Source organism: Perca flavescens, chromosome 24 (assembly GCF_004354835.1).
Source record: "Perca flavescens isolate YP-PL-M2 chromosome 24, PFLA_1.0, whole genome shotgun sequence".
In the NCBI taxonomy this organism is placed as follows: domain Eukaryota; kingdom Metazoa; phylum Chordata; class Actinopteri; order Perciformes; family Percidae; genus Perca; species Perca flavescens.
In genome coordinates this window covers 15367938-15390732 of record NC_041354.1, presented here as the reverse complement: position 1 = coordinate 15390732, position 22795 = coordinate 15367938, and the positions used below count along the sequence as shown (strand labels likewise).

The 22795-nt window shown below is 42.3% G+C and overlaps 3 protein-coding genes and 1 long non-coding RNA gene across 5 annotated transcripts in view; 1 reads left to right on the top strand and 3 right to left on the bottom strand.

The window, feature by feature from the left end:
* The window catches only part of LOC114550677 (zinc finger protein 2 homolog), a 393410-nt gene that overhangs the window by 271595 nt on the left and 99020 nt on the right, over window positions 1-22795 (top strand). The window lies entirely within an intron of this gene.
* LOC114550698 (coagulation factor XIII A chain) overlaps window positions 1-22795 on the bottom strand; it is a 144070-nt gene that overhangs the window by 65104 nt on the left and 56171 nt on the right. The window lies entirely within an intron of this gene.
* On the bottom strand, window positions 278-15560 carry LOC114550711 (zinc finger protein 501-like). 2 transcript variants are annotated; one of them, XM_028571493.1, is made up of 2 exons: window positions 15537-15560; window positions 278-2116 (listed from the first exon to the last, which is right to left on the bottom strand). In XM_028571493.1, exon 2 carries the CDS (start codon window positions 1926-1928, stop codon window positions 651-653), a length of 1278 nt encoding a protein of 425 aa, XP_028427294.1. In that variant the 5' UTR covers window positions 1929-2116; window positions 15537-15560; the 3' UTR covers window positions 278-650. The 2 variants fall into 2 exon arrangements, with proteins under 2 accessions (XP_028427294.1, XP_028427293.1); XM_028571492.1 differs by lacking the exon at window positions 15537-15560 and adding an exon at window positions 13524-13678.
* LOC114550740 (uncharacterized) lies at window positions 17023-17908 on the bottom strand. Its single transcript, XR_003691726.1, has 2 exons — window positions 17628-17908; window positions 17023-17160 (listed from the first exon to the last, which is right to left on the bottom strand). It is a non-coding gene; the product is annotated as an uncharacterized LOC114550740 (long non-coding RNA).

Below are 22795 nucleotides of genomic sequence, written 5' to 3'. Positions count from 1 at the left end.
ATTCAGCAACTGCATGGCCTATTTCTCGCTTAAAATGTTTTCAGAAACGCATTTCGGTGGACTATTTTAGTACAATATGAAATCATATTCTGAATAAGCCGCCATGCAGGTCTGTCTTTGAATTTCCGCAGAAACCAGACCCACTTGACGCGTTCGTCCAATCAGCTGCCGGTTTTCATTTTTGGGGCGACAACACAGATTAGCGCCGCCTGCTGTTAAGGAGATGTATTACGTCTCGTCGCTTTGGTGTGTTCCGAGGCACTTTTTTGACCAACTCGGGGAGACTAATCAGTCCCTACTGCCTTTTCTGCCGAGGGTCGGCTGTCTGGTCGGTGTGTCTGGGCCTTAAGGGAGACTGAGTTGGGTGGCTGTTACCTACAAACAAGTCTAATTAAAGTTAGAAAATTGTGTTAATATTTGGAGTTCCATGTATATCAACAGTCACGTTACCTTTATAATCCAATTAGGTTTTACGACATATCAAAATCATACTTAAGACATTTTAAAGTCTAACGTTGTAGCGTTTGGATTTTAGACTTTTAAAAAGGACCCCCCAGAGTATGACATCTCATATAACTTTTAGAAATTTCATTCATTTGTCAGTGTTTACTTGTTAGAGCAAGATTCTCTGCTCCTTTCAGACGACCACTTCACACAGCTAAATGGTTTCTAACATGCGTTAGGGTTCTCATGTGTTTACGTAAACTTCCACTGTCTGTGTAAGCTTTCTTACAGACTGAGCAACTAAATCGTTTTTCTCCTGTGTGGATTCTCGTGTGTATCCGTAAACTTCCACGCTCCGTAAAAGCTTTTTTACAGACGGAGCAACTAAATGGTTTCTCTCCTGTGTGGATTCTCATGTGTTTCTGTAAACTTCCACTCTCTGTAAAAGCTTTCTTACAGACTGAGCAGCTAAATGGTTTTTCTCCTGTGTGGATTCTCATGTGATTCTGTAAATGTCCACTCTCTGTAAAAGCTTTCTTACAGACTGAGCAACTAAATGGTTTCTCTCCTGTGTGGGTTCTCATGTGCGTCTGTAAATGTCCACTCTCAGTGAAAGCTTTCTTACAGACGGAGCAGCTAAATGGCTTCTCTCCTGTGTGGATTCTCATGTGTTTCTGTAAACTTCCACTTACTGCAAAAGCTTTTTTACAGACGGAGCAGCTAAATGGTTTTTCTCCTGTGTGGATTCTCATGTGTCTATGTAAACATCCACTCGCTGCAAATGCTTTCTTACAGACGGAGCAGCTAAATGGTTTTTCTCCTGTGTGTATTTTCATGTGTTTCTGTAAATTTCCACTCTGTGTAAAAGCTTTCTTACAGATGGAGCAGCTAAATGGTTTTTCTCCTGTGTGGACTCTCATGTGTTTCTGTAAATTGTCACCCTGTATAAAAGCTTTGTTACAGAAGGAGCAGCTAAATGGCTTCTCTCCTGTGTGGATTCTCATGTGTCTATGTAAATGTCCACTCACTGTAAAAGCCATCTTACAGACTGAGCAGCTAAACGGTTTCTCTCCTGTGTGGATTCTCATGTGTGTTTGTAAACTTCCACTCACTGTAAACGCTTTCTTACACACTGAGCAGCTAAATGGTTTCTTTCCTGTATGAGATCTCATTTGTCTCTTCAGATGTCCACTTTGCTCACCAGTACTACATCTCAGATCACTGACAGGGACTTCAACATTATTCAGAGACTTTAAACCTGACTGGGGTTCTCTGGTTTCCTTACAGTCATTACTGTCATAAGTCTTAGATTCACAAGAGTCTCCAGTCTTGTCATCAATAGCTGGATGTAAATGTGTATCTGGATCTGAGTTCCTGGCTGGTTCTGATCCTCCACTGTCCTCAGATTCTGTTTTCATCTGTTCAGTTTGTCTTTGATGAAGTTGTGAGAACCGAGAGTTCTCTTCTTCATCTTCACTCTTCATTGGAACAAAGAACTTAGTGATATCTGCCTCCTCGGGCCCTTGAAGCTGCTCTTTGTCATGACTAATCCGGAGTTCCTCCTGTTCCTCGTTAATGTGTGGGGGTTTTGTGTCCTCCTGGTCCAGACTGGAGCTCCACTCCTGCTGATGTTCTTCACCAACAATCACTTTCTGGACATCTGAAGGTATAGCTGAAACACAAACAAATAGCCATTAATAGAGGTTGACCGAGAGGGGATTTTACCGATAGCTAGGTTGGGCCATATTTGCCGATAACCAATTAATCGGCCGATAATATTTAGAATTCATACTGAATAAAAACAAACATGACACTCCAAGTAAAACAGTGCTGAACTTTATTATAAAAATAAAAAACTGTTTTGAACCATGATAACATGCTAAATGAAATAAATATAAATATTGAAGTCAATAAAAGACATTCATTCAAAGTGAAACAAAAAGTAATAAATAAAAACAGTTAAACTGTCGGTTTAGAACGGTAACAGACGGGAGGGATCTATCTTTCCCACTAAAAATAAAAAAGTCGCCAGTATTGTCCATCGAGTACGCAAGGTATTTCTCTCCTGTGGCCGCCAAAACAGTCACCTCTCTCTTCTGTTCTGTGACTGAGGAGCAACCCCGCCCACCCCTCTGTGCTCTCTCCTCATGTGCAGCAGCACTGCGCGCAGGTAGGTAGAAAGGATAGAAGGGACAGGGTGCCGGGGCCGGTGTAGGTAGGAGAGACAGCGGCACTGAACTGGCCTGGCCCAGGGCAAGCCAGCCTTCTTTGACAATTAGGAGGGAATGCAGTGCTACCAAGCCACGGCCGAGAGACGTCAGTCGCCGCAACGTGTAGTTAGGTTTTGAAATGCATGAAAAAACCTTGGAATTGGAATTGAAAACGTTTACAAACAAACACATTTACAAAAATTAATGCCCATAACAGGTTCGAATATTGAGGGCTGCCTAATATTCGTTCAAATATCATTATTTTTTTAAATATTCGAATAACGAAGTTCGGAGTCAAAGCCCTAATTCGGTATTCGGCCGAACCCCAAAAATCTGAATTCGGTGCATCCCTAATTATTTATACTGGTCTTTTGACCCTAAATAAATTATGAGCGACCGACAATTCTAATTGTTTGCGTTCAGAATGACCAGTGGAAATAATCCCTCTGCACAATTTCAATTATGTGGAAATAGCCAGTGAGTTTCATACCTTTGTTTTATTAGAACAATGAACAATCATGTTTTATTTATTTAAAAAAAGATGAATGTAGCGTATGAGATAAAATTGATGGTTACATGGTTGAATGCAGTAGAGCACGGTAGGTTTACAAACTAGAAACGGCGGCAAGCAAGCAGGAAAGTCAAAGCCCCAGCCATGGCGAAACCGGGATACCATATATGATGACAGGGCTCCATGGTTGTGGAGGGTTGACTTTTTCAACAGCCTGTTATTGTTATTACGTAAAGTCGCACTAAGCTGTTTCAAGTCCTATTTCTCTGAGCGATCTCAATTTGTTAATGTTAACGATAAATCCTCGAGGTACGCTAAAGTTAGCCATGGCGTTCCACAAGGCTCAGTGCTTGGACCAATTCTATTCTCCTTCTAGATGCTACAACTATGAAGTTATTGTGCTGGGCCCTAAACCCCTCCGGATCTTATTATCCAAAGATATAGTTACTCTGGATGGTACTGCCCTGGCCTCCAGCACTACTGTCAGAAATCTAGGAGTTATTTTTGATCAGGATATATCCTTCAATGCCCAATTAAAACAAACCTCAAGAACAGCCTTTTTTCATCTTCGTAAAATTGCAAAATTTAGGTACATCCTGTCTCAAAACGATGCTGAAAAACTAGTCCATGCATTAAGTTATCTCCAGGCTGGACTACTGTAATTCCTTAACTATCAAGTTGCCCAAATAAGTCCCTTAAGACTCTCCAGCTGATCCACAATGCTGCAGCGCATGTTCTGACAAGAACTAAGAAAAGAGATCATATTTCTCCTGTATTAGCTTCTCTGCATTGGCTTCCTGTAAAATCCAGGATTTAATTTAAAATCCTTCTCCTGACCTACTAAGCTCTAAATGGTCAAGTACCACCATATCTTGAAGAGGTCATAGTACGGGTGGTACGGTTCACAAAACCCACGGTTCGGTTCACATCACGGTTTTAGGGTCACGGTTTTCGGTTCTGTACGGTTCTTATTTTTTCTTTTAATCTTTAACACTCCAGAATATACTTCAGCATATGATATATAGCTAAAATCACCATATTGAATGCATGTTGCACAATACATGCACACAGTGGCAGTTCTATCTATTGTTTTATTTCTCATCCCGCTCGTCATTTCCAGTGGGCTAAGTGTTTTAACATAGGTGTCGAAAGTGGCACTACGGCAGTAAGTCGTTAGTGCACATTAACAGTGTACTGACGAACCGTGCGACGGACACACGCTCCGAACCGAAACTAGCGAACCGAGCGGTTCGGATGTTTTTTCATGAACCGTACCACCCCTAGATCATAGTACCTTATTGTCCCACTAGAGCACTGCCTTCCGAGAATGCAGAGTTACTTGTGGTTCCTAGAGTCTCTAAAGGCTCTCCCTAAGGGGGTCCAGGAAATATTTTTGAAAAATAAACTATTAAATGTGACTTTCTGGAGAGTTCTGTGCAAAGAAATGGAAAAATCGAGTCTTACATGATATGTGCAAAACTGCAAGGTTAAGAGCCTATACTTTGCATTGTTGTAGTATCAACAGGTATTAGGGCATTTATCATTTACATTACGTTAATCAGTCATCACTTGATGATACACATTGTATTACCTTGTTATTGAAGTGATCCATACAATGTGCCAAACTTAAAATGTGCCCTGCCATACAAAACCACTTTTACTTGCATTTTTTGAAGTCCGTTAGGTCCATATGCATTTGTGTTATGTTGTGAATGTAAAAATGAACTGCTGCCTCCTCTGTCAGCTCTAGCCACTGAAAAGAAATAAGCAGAGAAATCAGGCCAATTACAAAAGCTGGTCGGTCGGACATAATATTGAGCTCATTACTATTCATTAGCTCACCCAGTTGGGCTGAGTAAAGGATTCTGACAGCCAGGCTCTCATTGCCTAGCTGTTAGCCAATCAGAATCAAACAGCTTAGCTTGTTGAATATTAATGAGAACTGGCAGGAGTCGAGCTGAGTCTTCCTGTAGGCTTTCTATACCAAACTAGAATGGCTTGAAACAAGGTAACCAAGGCATTTTTTCCACAAAGAAATGTTACAGAGTTGATGGTAGAACTTCAGACATTGCCACACAGTAATGATATAATGTGCCACATTAAGAGACAGTGCAGCATATGAAACGCAACAGCTGAGAAGATTTGGGACTGTGGTGACCAGGTCCAGCTCACACAAACTCTCTTCTTTACTAACACACACACACACACACACACACAGCACTGAGTGGGGCTCTCTGATGCTGTGGACGGCTCGGAACCAGATGCAACAGTGAGAACCGGTTCAACGGCTTGGTCAGCGACCTGAACTCGTAGCAGCCGTTGGAGCGTCCGAGCACCGGGCTTCCACCGCTGCCAACAGGGTTTTTAGATTTAGGAGAAGGCATTTTATCTGCTAATCCTACCGACGTAGACACTTCGCAGTTATGTAGTTGACCCCTAGTTGTAAATTGTCTGCAGTTCGGCGCGGGTTGTTGCCATGTTCTGATTGTTCTCATCTCTGCTCCGCCAAGACAAAATAGACATGCCATTTAAAAAATCTCTCATTTATTGTCAGAAATATGATTTAAAAATGTTTTAGACCGTAAGCAGGCACATCTGGACAAATATGCAGGCTTATGTGCCGGGGCTGAGCCCCGGAGAGTCCCGTCCCAATATATTGCCACTGGGAGCCAGAGCCTTCAGCTATCAGGCTCCTCTCCTGTTTGTCTGTGTTCGGGAGACAACGTCACCGCATTTAAAACTAAACTTAAAACTATCATCTTTGATAAAGCTTATAGTTAGGGAGTGAGGAGTTAAGCTTATAGTTAGGGAGTGAGGAGTTGCAGCATTCGCCTCGACCGGGAGGGGTATATATCTACAGACACAGCACCCCTTCTCTTCTCTCCTTCTCTTCATAGTCGTCATATTAATCTACCATATAAATCAATAATATAATCAAAGTAGAGGGACGCTCTGCAGTGCCCTGCTATGCCATGAACCACTACAATATATTACATGTCATTTAGCGGACACTTTTATCCAAAGCGACTTACAATTGCTATATATGTCAGAGGTCACACACCTCTGGACACATTGGTTGATGTATCGCAGTGGGATTCAAACCTGGGTCTCCCACACCAAAGGCATTTGTCATATCCACTGCACCACCACCACCCTGCTACAACTACTATTTCTGGTCAATGTTCCAGTGTCTTTATTGCCATTGTTCATCACACCCCCAACCGGCACCAATAGACACCGCCTACCAAGAGACTGGGTCTGTCCGAGGTTTCTCCCTAAAAAAGGAAGTTTTTCTCTCCACCCAATGTTTCTTCCTAAAAGGAGTTTTTCCTCGCCACTGTCGCACTAAATGCTTGCTCTTGCTGGGAATTACTGGAATTGTTGGGTCTTTGTAAATTATAGTGTGGTCTAGACTAGGGCTGCAGCTATCGATTATTTTAGTAATTGAGTAATCTACCAATTATTCCATTGATTAATTGAGTAATCGGATAAGAAATATTTAGTAAGAAATACTTAGTAAACAGTAATAATAAATATTTATTATTGCCGTTTACTAAAAAAAAGGAAACCTGTCGTTTGTATATATGCAAAAGACAAGATTCCTTTTTTTAGAAAAAGCAACATTTTTTATTGCCAAATTCCAAGACCCTTAAAAAAGACCCCGAATGTTAATATTTCTCACCCCCTTCCCCTTCTTGCCTCTGGCTCTTTGCACTGAATATGCAAAATAGCTATTCACTGACCAGAGGGTAAATGTGACAGTACAAAGCTTACAGCAGGGCTATTCAACTACACTGTTCTGGGGGACACATTTTCAAAAGCCTAATATACAGTGAGGAAAAAGAATAAAGAATGCAAACATCACCGGCACGATGACGTCATTCACGTGCATATTAAGTGGCCATGCTGGGGGGAGGAACCGGTTTGTCTCCGGCAGAAGCTAAGTTTCCAAAGATTGGTAGCAAACTAATAAACAGACTACAAACCGACAGCTTTCGTTTTAGCTCGTTGGTAAAACATGGCTATTTGCAGAGTAGCATGCTGTTGGCTATTTATGTAAAACAGTGCGGTGGATGAGAGCAGCAGACGTTTGTTACCTTGTGTCGGGTTCGCTCCGTGGAATATTGTGAGTACACTGGAGGTTTGTTACAGAGATGATGTAGCTGCATGTTTGCAGCTTAAAATGATCCCAAACTTTCTGTTGTTTTCTCTCGCCCGTCTCTTCTCTTAGACCCTCGCTATTTTCGTCTTCCTTCATTTGTAATCTGGGCCGTCAGTCTTGTGTTTATATACTGTCTATGCTTGTGTATGCAGAAGCGCCAACCTCTTGTGCGCTAGAAATAATCCTCCGTGCGGAAACACAGTGAGCCGTACAACCTTAATTACATTGATTTAACGAAGCTTCGAGGCAAAGAATTTTGCTTCAAGGATTTTTTGTAATCGAATTATTCGAGTTATTCGAGGAATTGTCTCTCTTTCAGTTAAGGGGTCCTTGGCTTAAAAAACATTGAAGACCCCTGAACTAGTGCATTCAGACCAGACTGGCTTCATAATGGACAGGAATTCTTTTTTCAATCTCAGAAGACAACACCTTGTGCTCTACTAACAGACGAGAAAAACATGGCCATTCTGTCACAGAAAAGGCATTTGACCAAGTTGATTGGCCCTAACGGTTTGAAATTTTGAAAAGGTTTAAATTCAGGAAAAAAATTATTTCAATGGTGAAGCTCCTCTATAACAACTCTACACAATCTGCATAAATCACTGTGTCGCTCAAATAGCAGGGCCGGCGTGTGCGTGGGGAGTGTGTGGACAGTCTCTGGATATAGGATAAATTGGCGAGCTAATAGCCAGCATATCTGCTTACGAGTTCAGATCACAAAGTGCCACACCGCTCTATTCGAGGCAAATTATCCTCAATTAGTATCTAAATTACAGTTTAGTATACAGTTTTGGAAGACCCTTCCAATATCACTACTACGCTAAATCAATGCCCTCAAATGATCTTTTTGCCCCAATTATCCGTACCCATTTCAGGTTATTCCCGTTTGTTGTCAAATCCTTCTTTTAAAAAATTAGACTCAATCATAGTCTCATTTTTGTGGGACTTCAAAGCACAGAGAATAGGCAAGACACACCTTTGCAAATCTGGAAGGGAAGGTACTTGGCACTGTCAAATGTTTTTGTCATATTATATATTATAATAACATACTGGCTAGATGGCACAGCGACCTCACCAATCTGGCTTGAGATGGAAAAGGAGGTATGTCATCCTCACTCTATTGGTGCCATTCTTCTATAACAATACACCATTGTAAAATCATTGTTTAATTGCAATTTAGTAGTTCACAATACCTTGTGCATTTGGAAACAAATTAAAATCACATTTTAATCTGAATCCCATATTCTATGATCTATTGTCAGAAACCCCATTTTTGCACCAGCAAATTAGGATAACACTTTAAAGTTGGAAAAAGGCGGGGGTCCATACATACGGCGAGGCGACCTTTGCTTCTTTTACGCAGGTACAAAGTAAATACAAACTACCAGGAAGCAACTTCTTTAGGTATTTGCATATAAGAGTCTATGATAGGAGACCTCACAATATGAGGTCAGTTGATGCCACTCCGTTAAAAACAAAAGGGCGGTTGCCTGGGTAGCTCACCTGGTAGAGTGTGTGCCCATATATAGATGTTTACTCCTCGACGCAGCGGCCGCGGGTTCTACGCCTACCTACGGCCCTTTGCTGCATGTTGTTCCCCCTCTCTCCCTTCACATCTTCAGCTGTGCTATACAAATAAAGGCCTAAAATGTCAGGAAGAAATGGGTATTGAGTTCTCAGACACTTTGTGGGAGGAGAGCCTGGAGCACATCCATCGATGCTCTAATTAAAAAAAGGTAAGGCACTGCTTAATCCAATTCAAAATTCTACACCGTCTTCATTACTCTAAGGAGAGGATGCACAAAATGGTCCCCGAAATTTCCCCTACTTGTGTCAGATGCCTCTCAGCTGATGACACACTACTCCAGAATTTGGCATGTTGGATCAATATTTTCAAATAAATATTTGACAAACTAAAAATTCCACTACAACCAGAACCACTGCAAATCAAAATATTTAAGAAAATTAAGCAACACCCAGCTATGTTTCCTGTCCTATAGTCTCATCACCGCAAAGATGCTTCTCACGCACTGGAAAAAGAAAGATGTTCCCACTAAGATGTGGCTCACTGATCTTATGAAAACACTACATTTAGAAAGAATTAGGTACACTCTTATGGCAAAACTTTCATAGTCTGACAAGGTATGGTCACCTCTCACTCTTGTAACCTACGAAGTAGCATTCTCCCTGTAACAACACTGAAGTAGAACTGATAGAAGGGTAGGGTGGGGGAGGGGGGCATGATGAGTGTATTTCTTACATTGTTTACATTTTTTTATTTACGCGTTTTACTTTCAGTTGGTACTACTGTTCTTTATATGTTCTACAAAACAAAAGAGCATATTATATCCAGGTTAACGTATGCGGTTGTTCACATTCACTGTGTGCATATTAACATGCTGAATAAAAACATATTTGAAAAAGTAAACTTAATTAATTAATTTTTCAATTAGTGATGATTTTCCCATTGCTCAATTATTAACAATCTACAAAAACAAATTTCAATAAGGTTCAAATCTATATGTATTAAAACTGTTTAACACTGCACTGTTCAAGTAAAAGAAATTTTTAGTTCAACCTGAAGCCAGATACAAAAATAAAAACTTAAAGTAAACAGAAGTGCAAAAAGAGTAGCCTGTATTTGCTTTTTTTAACAGTAGTAGGTGAAATAATGAATAAGCTCTTGTTTAACATCCAAGCTCTACTCCCTTTAATTTAACTTTAACTATTTGTATCTAAAGGCTGGTTAAGCACTGTAGGGAGGAGTTTTTTGTGTCTCGTTCCAGTGATTGGCACATCTGGGTGATGGCGTTGGATATGCGTTAGCATGTTAGATGTATTTCCACTCACACACCCAACAACTGCTGAACAACGACGACACACAGTCCTCGTCATATCCACCACTCTCTCGCTTGTAGCCTACGGCTGTTACTGACCCGAAAACCGAAGTTTTCGAGGTGGGGGCGGCGTGAAAGGAGAAGCCATGACACGGGAAGCTCCAGGCTGCAGCCATACATAACGTTTTGCCTGTTAGGTTTAATTTTTTGGGAAATAAAGTCAAATATCAAAAAAACATTAATGACATTCAGGGTTTAAGTTGTTAAGTGATGGTTAGCTGCCTGTAAGGCGATGTTGGAGGGTTAAAACACTATCGACACAGCGTCTGTCTCCATAAAGGAGAGAAGACGGCTGGCGAAATTCACAAGTTGACAAAAGGTTGGTATCTATCTCGTGAACACCTTTACACAATCCCAATACCGACCCGACTCTTAGCAAACAATCGATTGTGCCCGCTTTAGAAAGTTAACTAGTCGCAAGATTGCGGTAAAATGCAGTTGGGTTGTCGAGGTCAAAACACTATACAATAGCTGTGAATCAAATAAACCTATCATAAATAATGTTATGTCATTTTTTACTCTTACACTGAATGTTTGCTGCTTCAATCCAGATAAGTATTGAAAAGTATTTTCCGCGACTGAAAAAGGCACGTGTTGAGGATGAGGACCAGCCTGAACCGGAGGCATCAGTCTGAAACAGAGCTCAACAGTCCGACCAGTGGTATTAGTTATGTTATTAATTTGTTTACAATATTTTCAGACTTCAATCAGCGAAAGACAGGGTCAGGGAGAGAAAGAGATGGATTCGTTAGGCATTACAGTAGGAAAGGAGGACAGCATCCAACAGCGTGTCCTCAGTTTTTGTTACTTGATTGTTACAAAAACAGCTTTTTTTTTTTTAAGCATTCCCCCTGCAGCAAACCCCGCCACAGCCTAAACGGACTACCCCCCATCGTCTGCATTTGATTTGTTAGACATATTTTAGATTGGACCGCTAGTTCCCATCTTATTTAAATTATGTTGAAGGGGATATATTACGCTCACACTGAAGTTCATACTACTGTATTTGTATTTTGTGTTTCTACTTGAACGGGCCGCTTGAACCGAAATGGGTTTCCTCAGGAGGGTGGCTGGCGTCTCCCTTAGAGATAGGGTGAGAAGCTCAGTCATCCGTGAGGAGCTCGGAGTAGAGCCGCTGCTCCTTCGCGTCGAAAGGAGCCAGTTGAGGTGGTTCGGGCATCTGGTAAGGATGCCCCCTGGGCGCCTCCCTAGGGAGGTGTTCCAGGTAGTCCAGCTGGGAGGAGGCCTCGGGGAAGACCCAGGACTAGGTGGAGGGATTATATCTCCAACCTGGCCTGGGAACGCCTCAGGATCCCCCAGTCGGAGCTGGTTAATGTTGCTCGGGAAAGGGAATTTTGGGGTCCCCTGCTGGAGCTGCTCCCCCCGCGACCCGATACCGGATAAGCGGACGAAGATGGATGGATTGATGGATACTTGAACGGGTCTACAAGCCTTAATGTTCTGGATATTTTTTCATAACGTCTTGTATTCACCCTGTGCCCTTTTGATATTACTAGACTCTGTTGATTTTTATGTAATTTTTGATAGCCTTTACTAAAGAGTAATCAACCATTCTCTTATCCTTTGCAGAAATGAAGGCATCAGCCATCCACCACTGATATTTGAGAGCACTTTCCTTTTCCAACAGTTGTTACAGACAGAACTGTACAGTATGGGCTGTTGCCAACTTTCAGGGCACTCAAGCCTTTTCTTTTCATGCCACTTTCTACTTCCATCCGCTACATTTCAAATAGAAATATTGTACTTTTTAAACGACACTACATTTATCTGACAGCTTTAGTCACTAGTTACTTTAAAAATTAAGATTTGTGCACACAAAGCACATGACGTTAATACAAATGTAATTTTTTTTTAAATACCCAACAATATATAGGCCTACAAGTCCAGCTGAAATGATTACCGATTAAACACTTAGTTGACAGAAGGAACGGTTTGGATAATTTCCAGTTTATTAGATGAAAGGCTTTTTATCTGCATTGAGTACTTTCACTTTCAATACTTTAAGTCATTTTCCTGATTAAATACTTTTACTTAAGTAACATTTTCAATGCAGGCCTTTCACATGTAACAAAGTCTTTTTACAGGGTGGTAAAAGTACTTTTACTTAAAATCATCTGAATAGCTAAGCCTACTTCCTCAAACACTGCAAAATTGTAACAATCACGGGCCGGATCCAGTTCGGAACTTATCCAGAGATGGCCCACCTTTGGGCCAAATGACTACAAATTACTCCTTATAGGTTTTGGAAGTGGCCCAGTGCCGGTCCAGATGTGACAACCGGATCTGCACCGGTATGGACCTTTTCCACAGCAGACATTTTGACTTGTCATAGTAGGAAAACACAGCTGAAATTGATAAACCTTAACGATGGCTCAATTCCATCAAGTGTCCCAGTAAGCTATTTCAGTGAGTCAGAATGCACAATACCAGGGCCTCTCCTAAGTGGAATGCAGCAGTCAGTAATGCTTTTGATACACCTGGGCTTTTCCTACTATGATATGTCAACATGTCTGCCGTGAAAAACGTCTATTGGCCCGTTGTGCTAAAGGACAATTGCCTAAACCCTATAATAGTCCGATTTACAGATGTGGCCCAGAACACACGAAGGCACTAGCTAGGCCGCATGATTTTTTTGCTATCTGAGAGGTTATTGATTTGTCACGCTCCGTTGATAAAAGCTTGTAAAAGTTATTAATTGTAATTTCAACGTGACCAAACTACTGTACTCCGTTCTATCCGACTTGTCCTCTGTGAATTATAAAGATGTTGTATAATTCGCCATTCGAAGCTTTTAACGAGTTCTGTCTTCAGATGTAAGGCTAATGCTAGCAAGCCAGGGCCCTTGCTAAGGGTGCTAAACATAGCGGATTTACCGCACGCAGCTAACGTCCTCCTCGTTCTGTTGACGGCCCAGCTTCCACAAAGTAAACACAATCCAAACACGGTCTCCTGCTTCGCCTTTCGACGCCAGAACACAACGCGGAGTTCACAACGGGCGCGTCGCGCAAACGCTGGTTGCAATGGCAGGAGTTCGTAAGCTGCACTTTCATACAACAGGTGTTAAGTTAATTAGCTAGTCCTGGAACAGCAGGCCACTTTAACTACAACCCGTTCACAGCTGCTTCGGCCACTAATAAACCTATAAACAGATAAATACTTAACAAATCCTCCTATAAAAACACATTAGCTTTCAGGAGCTAGCTACGGCTAATAGCCTGTGAACGGTTTAGCGAACGTTAGCTTAGCCTCATTAGCACGGCAGCAGAAAGAAAACAGACCTTCTCCTCGCAGCTTCGGTTTCCGGCGTCGGTCCATCTCACAGTAACAAACTAACTCCTCGGGGGTTTTACTGCCGTTGTTTGGCTTCAGCTAACGGTTTCTCTCCGCTGCCTGCTCCGGTGTTTAGGTCGGTAAAAATATGAACGGTCGTCTTCTTCTTCTTCTTCTTCTTCTTCTTCTTCTCTGATTTAATGGCGGATCCCAAACCAATAGGTGCATACCGCCACCCACTGTACCGGAGTGTGTGTAACATCAGGGCTTTCCATACTTCAGAGTTATATAAGCAATAAAGAGCGAAAACTCAAACAAATACTATATTTTTACAATCTCATCGTGTAGCTTTAGCATTCCCACATTTTCTCACTCCTCCCTAACATGCTGTCAAAGTTCCATCCCTGTCCTAGCTCATATCTTATCATGTAAGATATTCCTCTCGGAGTTATACTGACCACACCTCATAATGACTTCAATCCTCAACATTGTCAGGAACATTACAAAAATCACTTTTATCTGATATGCACGTTGCAATTAAATAAAGAGTTGATTTGAATCCACTATGTCCAAATGTTCATCTGGAATGAACCACTTCCTCTCTTCTGCACATCCCTTTGAGAGTCTCCCCCCCCCTCCCCCCTTTATTGAATTCTGTATGCTGTGGTAGTGTCTCCCTTTGTTATCTGTGTCCCGCTTCCACAAATCCCTCGCTGCCTTTCTTATCAGTGATCTGACCTCACCTTTTTCCAAATTAAACTGTTATTATTGCATCGTCATTTTAATTCCAACGCTCTCTTCGCAATCGCGTCTGCTCTCTCACTACCCTCTGCACCATGACGAGCACGCCCCCGACAAAACTGCATTAATCCCAATGCTCTGGATTCTCAGCATCATCGTACATATTGCCAACAATCAATCACCTCTTATTGTTTCTTTTGAATTCATATTCAGAGCTGCATGCAGTAGAGTCTGAACACATGGACACTTTTCCTGCTGTACATACACTTACTCTATCATTCCCTATATTGCACTATGACTACATCAATCTGAGACTCAGGTACGAACACTCCTGTTCCTACATGTCCACTCCTTGGATCTTTAGCTCCACCAGTAAATATTGGCATACAGTTGTAATAATTCCTCTTCACATAATCTCGAACGAAATATCCATTGCTATCCTCATTCCTTTAAATCCATTCTCTCTCCTGCTGCACAAATTGCAAGTCCACATTGGGGGCCTTGTTGTAGATGCCTGTTGCACACTATTTGTTGTGCCCTGTAGTATTTTCTACTTGTCTGTGGTTTTGGTTTTGTATAGTGTCCAATATTGTTATTTCTTAGGCCACTGACTTTTGTGTCATAATTTACACAATTAAGAATAATTAAATGGATTTAATTTTTGTAAATCTGTTGACAATAAACAACTTTTATTTACTGTATTTGGACTCTGTACCTTTTATGAAATGCTTTTGTATAGTAAGGTGTGTTTGTATATATATATATATATATATATATATATATATATATATATATATATATATATATATATATATATATAGGGCTGGTCCGAATACCATTTTTTAAGCTTCGAAGTTTCGGTAGTAATGGGCATTGAATATTCGAAGCTTCGGAGAGAGGGGGCTGAACATATTATTATCTCTCATAAAGGCAGGAATCTCTATGTGTCTGTTTGTTTGCATTTTGATTATTTTGAGAACCTTTCATCCAAACGACTTCACAAGGGAGTGCAGTGTCGTATTTGGTGCAATATAGATGGACAGGTCAGACGCGTTCAGAATTAATAAACTTTTAACCTCTCGAGGATCACCGTCTCGTCAACGGGACACTTTGTGACTGGGGGCGTCGCTGTAACCTTGATAAAACTTCCACTCATGAGCGTTTTTATAACTTTAAAGCATTAAATCTTCAAAATATACAGCCATGTACACAATTGTTACAAAGTAACAGAAAATAAAACAATTCAGCCGTAATCTGCGCAGCCGAGAGTGCATGCATACCTGTTTTTGTTGTCCTTTCAGCAACAAAGTGGTATTTGGACCAAAACTTGATTTTCATAAATCCCCAAGAGTCCAAGGAAATGTAATATCCAAGCTTTATATTCCAAAACAATCTCTTCGCCTCACAATGTTGAAGTTTCTGGCCGAATCACAACAGAAAAATGCGAAAAAGTTTTCCATTTCAGCACTTGTTATCGCCACTAGCTTCTCTGCCCAGCTTGCTAATGCTCTAAGTGTACCGACAGTAGCCGTTTCTCAATGTCAAGGATCCTTCCTTGGTAGGACTAGTCCTTCCAAGGAAGGATCCTTCAGAGGCTAGGCCAGACTCCTCCTGAGCATTCGGAGAGCATGTACATTGGAACAGGCTAGCAAGAGCACGTCATTGCGTTCTTGCGTCATTGAAAATGTTTCGCCGCCTTCACTTCTGCGCTGCATTTCAAAACACTGGACGAAATGTCAATGCGAAATGAATGTGGAACTGTTATGTTCAATTTTTTTGTTGAGAAGGTGAATCAGCGTCAGTCTGCTTGCAGGAGGAGAATATTCTGTCGGCAATTTTTGCCGCAACGTGCCAAGGTAGGTAACGTTACCGACACTAATAGGCTTTAATGTAAGCAATGGTCGTTTTCTCTTATTTATCCCATATCAATAAAATTAAAAATTCGTGGGAGTTCATGTTTGTAGTTGTCATAACACTTAACTGGTAAGGAGAATTATATTAATTAATGTTAATTACATTAAGCTTACAGTAGTTGTTTACATTAGCTTGTAGTTTACTGCATGTAACATTAGCTCATTGTCCAGTAGCTTCTAGCTTTCAAACAAATGCAGTGCAAAATATGATCAGCAACTACAAGGTAAACACTACCAGCTAATGACCTACCAAAGGCAGTATGATATGCAGTAATATGCAGTAAACTGCAAGTGAGAAAGGTTAAATAGTACTATAGACACACAAGCAAAAAGGCTACAACCAACATATGAAAAGTCATAACACCATTGATAAACACCCACTAACACAGTAAAGATAGTTAGGTGTAAGTGTGTTAAATGGTCAACAGTATAATGGAGACCACTACAGTTACATTAAGTACCATAATGTTACAGTATGCTTACATATATTTGTGATACAATTCTAATCTTACCAGGACAGGTTGTATAACTACTGGACTAACCTAATCTTACCAGGACAGGTTGTATAACTACTGGACTAACCTAAAGCTTTCTCCTTCTGTCTGCAGTCTGGAACCACCATCATCAGCAGCTGAGTCTGGTCGTCGCTTCATGTTGAATATTTTGTACAGTATATAGTAATGTTTGAATAAATGTTATAATAAAAGATAATTAATGTCTTTTTCGAGCTTCTATATCTTACAAGTTATTGAAAAAGGTACCATCTGAATATAATGATTCAGTTAGAAATAGACATTGAAAAACAGTTTATATTATATACACACCCAAAAACGTAATGACACAGACAAACCAGTTAATTTAATGCATTTATTTTCAGAATGCCAATCTCTAAAAGGCTTTAGCAAATAATCTAGCTATTCATCTCTCTTTGGCCTCTGTCCCCCTGCTTGTCTTTTGCTTTCCCATCCTCAGTGACAGCCTCCGTTTGTCCCTGATAAAAGACAGCAAACACAAGAAAAATAAGTTTACCATTATGAATGCTATAACGTAACGTTATATTAAACGTTATACTTTTTACATGGGAAGTTACTCATACATTTTAGCCTTCATGTTGATAGTGAAGTAAATAAGGTGCAGCGTTACCTACCACCCTGCAGCTACAACTGGTAAACACACACATTTATAAATCCCTGCTAACGTTACGCATATAGAGTAACAACATATAAAAGAGATGAAAATGCCACCGGACATTAAACTTTAAAAACACAAATGGCAAGAAAGACCGCTAGCTAGCTAACAGCCTAATGTTAATGATAGGTTCAGTTAGCTTAACGTTAGCTAGGTTGTATCTACCTAATTACTATAGCAATCCGTACCAGCATTAAAGCGTTAAACTTTACATTGATTTAAAACATTAACGGTGATGACACATGTACGGCAAACACTAAAGATACTTACATTTAAATGATTATTTTGCCGTCAGCGATACCGCTCCAACTCCCGCTTAGGTCCGCCATTTAATTTTTTTAAACAAGCCGGCAAAGCCGCGCGCAAAGGATTGTGGGTGATATGGGAGCGCGAAGGATACACATATGCATCCTTTGCCGTCTATGGGGATTTCTCCGAACGAAGGACTCAGTCCTTGGTGGGATTCGGAGGATCCTCGACATCGGAACGGTCCTTCGACGGACGTCGATGACGTAGCATCCTCCAAATTCTGGCTTCGAAGGATCCTTCCTTGACATTGAGAAACAGCTAGTATCTTCTTCTTCTTCTTCTTCTTCTTCTTCTTCTTCTTCTTCTTCTTCTTCTTCCTCGTAGTTTATTGGCGGTTGGCAAACCAACTTAAATGTGCATTACCGCCACCAACTGGACTGGAGTGTGAACGAGAGATAAATGCAGAAAATAAATAAACAAATATTCGAATGTCAAATTTTCAAATCGAATACTAACCCACCGAACGAATATTCGAATATTCGGGTCCAACCCTAATATATATATATATATAACACAAACACAATTACCAACAACAAACAACCACTCTGGTTTAGATCAGGGAGGCCGTTCCTCCCAATCACGCCTCTCCAGGTGTCTCCATCATTGCCCACGTGTGCGTTGAAGTCCCCCAGCAGAACAATGGAGTCCCCCACTGGAGCCCCATGCAGGACTCCAGTCAAGGTCTCCAAGAAGGCCGAATACTCCGAACTCCTGTTTGGTGCATATGCACAGACAACAGTCAGAGTTTTCCCCCCCACAACCCGCAGGCGTAGGGAGGCGACCCTCTCGTCCACCGGGGTAAACTCCAACACAGCGGCGCTCAGCCGGGGGCTTGTGAGTATCCCCACACCCGCCCGGCGCCTCACACCCTGGGCAACTCCGGAGAAGAAAAGAGTCCAACCCCTATCCAGGAGTATGGTTCCAGAACCGAGACTGTGCGTGAGGTAAGCCCCACCAGATCTAACGGTGGCGCTCCACCTCCCGCACCAGTTCCGGCTCCTTCCCCCACAGAGAGGTGACGTTCCACGTCCCCAGAGCCAGCGTCTGCCGCCCGGGTCTGGTCCGTCGAGGCCCCTGACCTTCACTGCCACCCATGTGGCATCGCACCCGTTGTTTGTTGTTGGACTTCTGTGCTAGTCATGGATTGTCTATAACGAACACCATGTTCGAACATAGGGATGCTCATAAGTGTACCTGGTACCAGAGCACCCTAGGCCGAAGGTCAATGATCGATTTCATAATCGTTTCATCTGATCTGAGGCCGTATGTTTTGGACACTTTCGGGTGAAGAGAGGGCAGAGCTGTCAACCGATCACCATCTGGTGGTGAGTGGGGTCAGGGGTGGGGAAGACTCTGGACAGACCTGGTAAGCCCAAGCGTGTAGTGCGGGTAAATTGGGAACGTCTGGAGGAGGCCCCTGTCCGACAGACTTTCAACTCACACCTCCGGCGGAGCTTTTCGTGCATCCCTGTGGAGGCTGGGGGCATTGAACCCAGTGGACAATGTTCAAAGTTTCCATTGCTGAAGCTGCGGCGAGGAGCTGTGGTCTTAGGATCTTAGGTGCCTCAAGGGGCGGTAACCCACGAACACCGTGGTGGACACCAGTGGTCAGGGAAGCCGTCCGACTGAAGAAGGAGTCCTTCCGGGATATGTTATCTCGGAGGACTCCGGAGGCGGTTGCAGGGTACCGAGGGGCCCGAAGGGCTGCAGCCTCTGCCGTGAAAGAGGCAAAGCAGCGGGTGTGGGAGAAGTTTGGAGAAGACATGGAGAAGGACTTTCGGTCGGCACCAAAGTGTTTCTGGAAAACTGTTCGCCACCTCAGGAGGGGAAGAGGGGAACCATCCAAGCTGTGTACAGTAAGGATGGGACACTGTTGACCTCCACTGAGGAGGTAATAGGGGCGGTGGAAGGAGCACTTTGAGGAACTCCTGAATCCGACTAATCGCCCTCTATGTTAGAGGCAGAGCTGGAGGATAACAGGGGATTGTCGTCGATTTCCCAGGCGGAAGTCACTGATGTAGTCAAACAACTACACAGTGGCAAAGCCCGGGGATTGATGAGATCCGTCCAGAAATGCTCAAGGCTCTGGGTGTGGAGGGGCTGTCCTGGTTGACACGCCTCTTCAACATTGCGTGGAAGTCTGGGACGGTGCCAAAGGAGTGGCAGACTGGGGTGGTGGTTCCTCTTTTTAAAAGGGGGGACCAGAGGGTGTGTGCCAATTATAGGGGTATCACACTTCTCAGCCTCCCTGGTAAAGTCTACTCCAAGGTGCTGGAAAGGAGGGTTCGGCCGATAGTCGAACCTCGGGTTGAGGAGGAACAATGCGGATTCCGTCCTGGTCGTGGAACAACGGACCAGGCAAGGATCCTGGAGGGAGCCTGGGAGTATGCCCAACCGGTCTACATGTGTTTTGTGGATTTGGAGAAGGCGTATGACCGGGTCCCCGGGAGATACTGTGGGAGGTGCTGCGGGAGTATGGGGTGAGGGTCTCTCTAGGGCCATCAGGGCCATCTCTCTGTATGACCAAAGTGAGAGCTGTGTCCGGGTTCCTGGTGGGTTTCAGGTGGAACTGCGCTTTGTCACCAATCCTGTTTGGTAGTCGGGGTGGGGAGGGGTTGCAGTTTGTGGGCTTTTGCTCTTTGCAGATTTGGGATGGCAGGGACCTTTACTGGATCTCCAACCTGAGGGCACCCTCGGAGGCCATGGTTCTCAGCAGGAAACCGATCGGGATGCCCCCAGGTTGAGTCCTACCCCAAGTGAAGGAGTTCAAGTACCTTGGGGTTTTGTTTGGAAAGGGACAATGGAGATTTGGGGTCCCTGGTGCGGGCATTCAATCTATCGCACCGTGCCAGGACGAAAAGAGAGCTGAGCCAGAAGGCAAAGCTCTCGATCTAGGGTCAGTTTTCGTTCCTACCCTCACCTATGGTCATGAAGGCTGGGTCATGACCGAAAGAACGAGATCCAGGGTACAAGCGGCGAAATGGGTTTCCTCAGGAGGGTGGCTGGCGTCTCCCTTAGAGATAGGGTGAGAAGCTCAGTCATCCGTGAGGAGCTCGGAGAGCCGCTGCTGCCTTTGCGTCGAAAGGAGCCAGTTGAGGTGGTTCGGGCATCTGGTAAGGATGCCCCTGGGCGCCTCCCTAGGGAGGTGTTCCAGGCACGTCCCTGGGAGGAGGGAGGACTAGGTGGAGGGATTATATCTCCAACCTGGCCTGGGAACGCCTCGGGATCCCCCAGTTGGAGCTGGTTAATGTTGCTCGGGAAAGGGAAGTTTGGGGTCCCCTGCTGGAGCTGCTCCCCCCGCGACCCGACACCGGATAAGCGGACGAAGATGGATGGATGGATGGATGGACAAACACAATTACAGTAAATCATACGGTGGCCGAGACGGTTCAACACAAATACAAAAGCCACAACACAAACACAAAAGCTTGAACACAAATACAAAAGCTACAATACAATAAAATACAATAAAAAGCCAAAAGGCTCTGCCACGGAACACACTGACCAGACTCGAGTCACCGACCTCGCCAGACTGTCCGACGGACGACAATCGGGTTGGTGTGTCAGCGCCGTAACAGTGTAGTATTGTACCAATGATGAAAGTTATTTCAATAGATGGTCAGTAGGCACCATCTAGTGGACAGATAGCAGAACTACATCATATGGTTTCCTGTTTTTGACGTCACTCTGATGATTTTCTGCCCTGTAATCATCCAGTAGTGTTTGTCAATCTTCTCCCCATTCATAAACACAAGCTGATCTCATGAGATTCAGTACTTTTTTTTACGTTTTCTTCTCAACCCGTTCAACATGATTCCTCCATATACATTTCTGATCCAACCATAATCCTGAATATTTAAACGTAACGCTGTTACCCATTCCTTTGTTGCTTTGAACATAGTGTTGAAGATGCATACTATTTAGCCTTTTCTTTCTGATAAAGAACATGTTATTCAGATCAGAAGTACTAATACTAGTATGTAGTTACACTACTAAAACATGGCTATTGCACGTTTATATCCTCATCTTTTGCACATCCTGCATTAAACCATCACCAATCAAAATGTATGAGAAGTAAAAGTACTCATTGTGCAGCAAAATGTCCCAGTGTCCGTGTTTTGTCACTATATATGAAGTTTCTGAATTAATATCACCGCTGCATTCATGTGTATGTTAAATTTTAGTGCTGTAGATGTGCATGGTTGTGCTCAATTGAACTCTGTTTACTGTCATCTGTAAAGTAACTAAAGCTGTCAGATAAATAAATGTGTGTGGAGTGGCGTAAAAAGTACAGTCTGTACATGTCTAAAATACGTTACTTGTTGATTCAGTAGTGACATTTGTTGTGCCATTAAGTCTGTCCATTTACGAATCTGACTTGAGGTAGTTTAGAAATATCAAAGTCACATCTTAATAACAAATCTATACCACCAAAATTCCTGCATTTAGACCCCCCTTCATCAACATATGTTACAATATCCCTTCTCGTTGTATAATGATGTTTATTTTTCCATTTAAAGTTGTCTAAATGAAATGTCTTGATTGATTTATCAATGTGTCCAGTGAATAAGCTGGATAGATAAACTCTTCATCTTTGTAAGCAAAATAAATCCAAAGATGGATAAGGTTCCTCCGAAACCAACTATTCAGAATTAGGGGTGCACGATTCAGAAAATATCACGATTTGATTCAAAATCGATTTTCGATTCAAAAACGATTCTCGATTTAAAAATGATTCACAGTATGTAAATGTAGTTACTTTTCACATGTGATTGCAATAGACATGCAATAAAAACAATTAAAAAAAAATATATTTTATATTAATATGAATTGATATTATATGTTTCCCTGCTATTCTTATCCTTTGTAACTATGATCCCTAAACATTTAACTTCAAAATTACAGGGATATTATAGACATTTTTCAGAGGGTAAACGTGAATAGTTTATAACTCACTTTTTTCATATTTAAACGTAAACCAGAGGCTTTAGAGAACAGAGAGATCTTATTTAGTACTCCTGAAAACTGTGCTGTGCAGACAATCAAAGTCAAAACGTACATTACTTTAGAAGCATAAAGGATGATAATACCTCAGAATTATACTTAATGACAGTACATGAGTAAATGTA

Coding starts and splice junctions, on each gene's coding strand:
- LOC114550711 (XM_028571492.1), bottom strand. CDS start 13,560: ATGGACCGACGCCGGAAACCGAAGCTGCGAGGAGAAG. Junction 2,117..13,523: donor ACCGAAGCTGCGAGGAGAAG/GTCTGTTTTCTT, acceptor TTTGTGTTTCAG/CTATACCTTCAGATGTCCAG.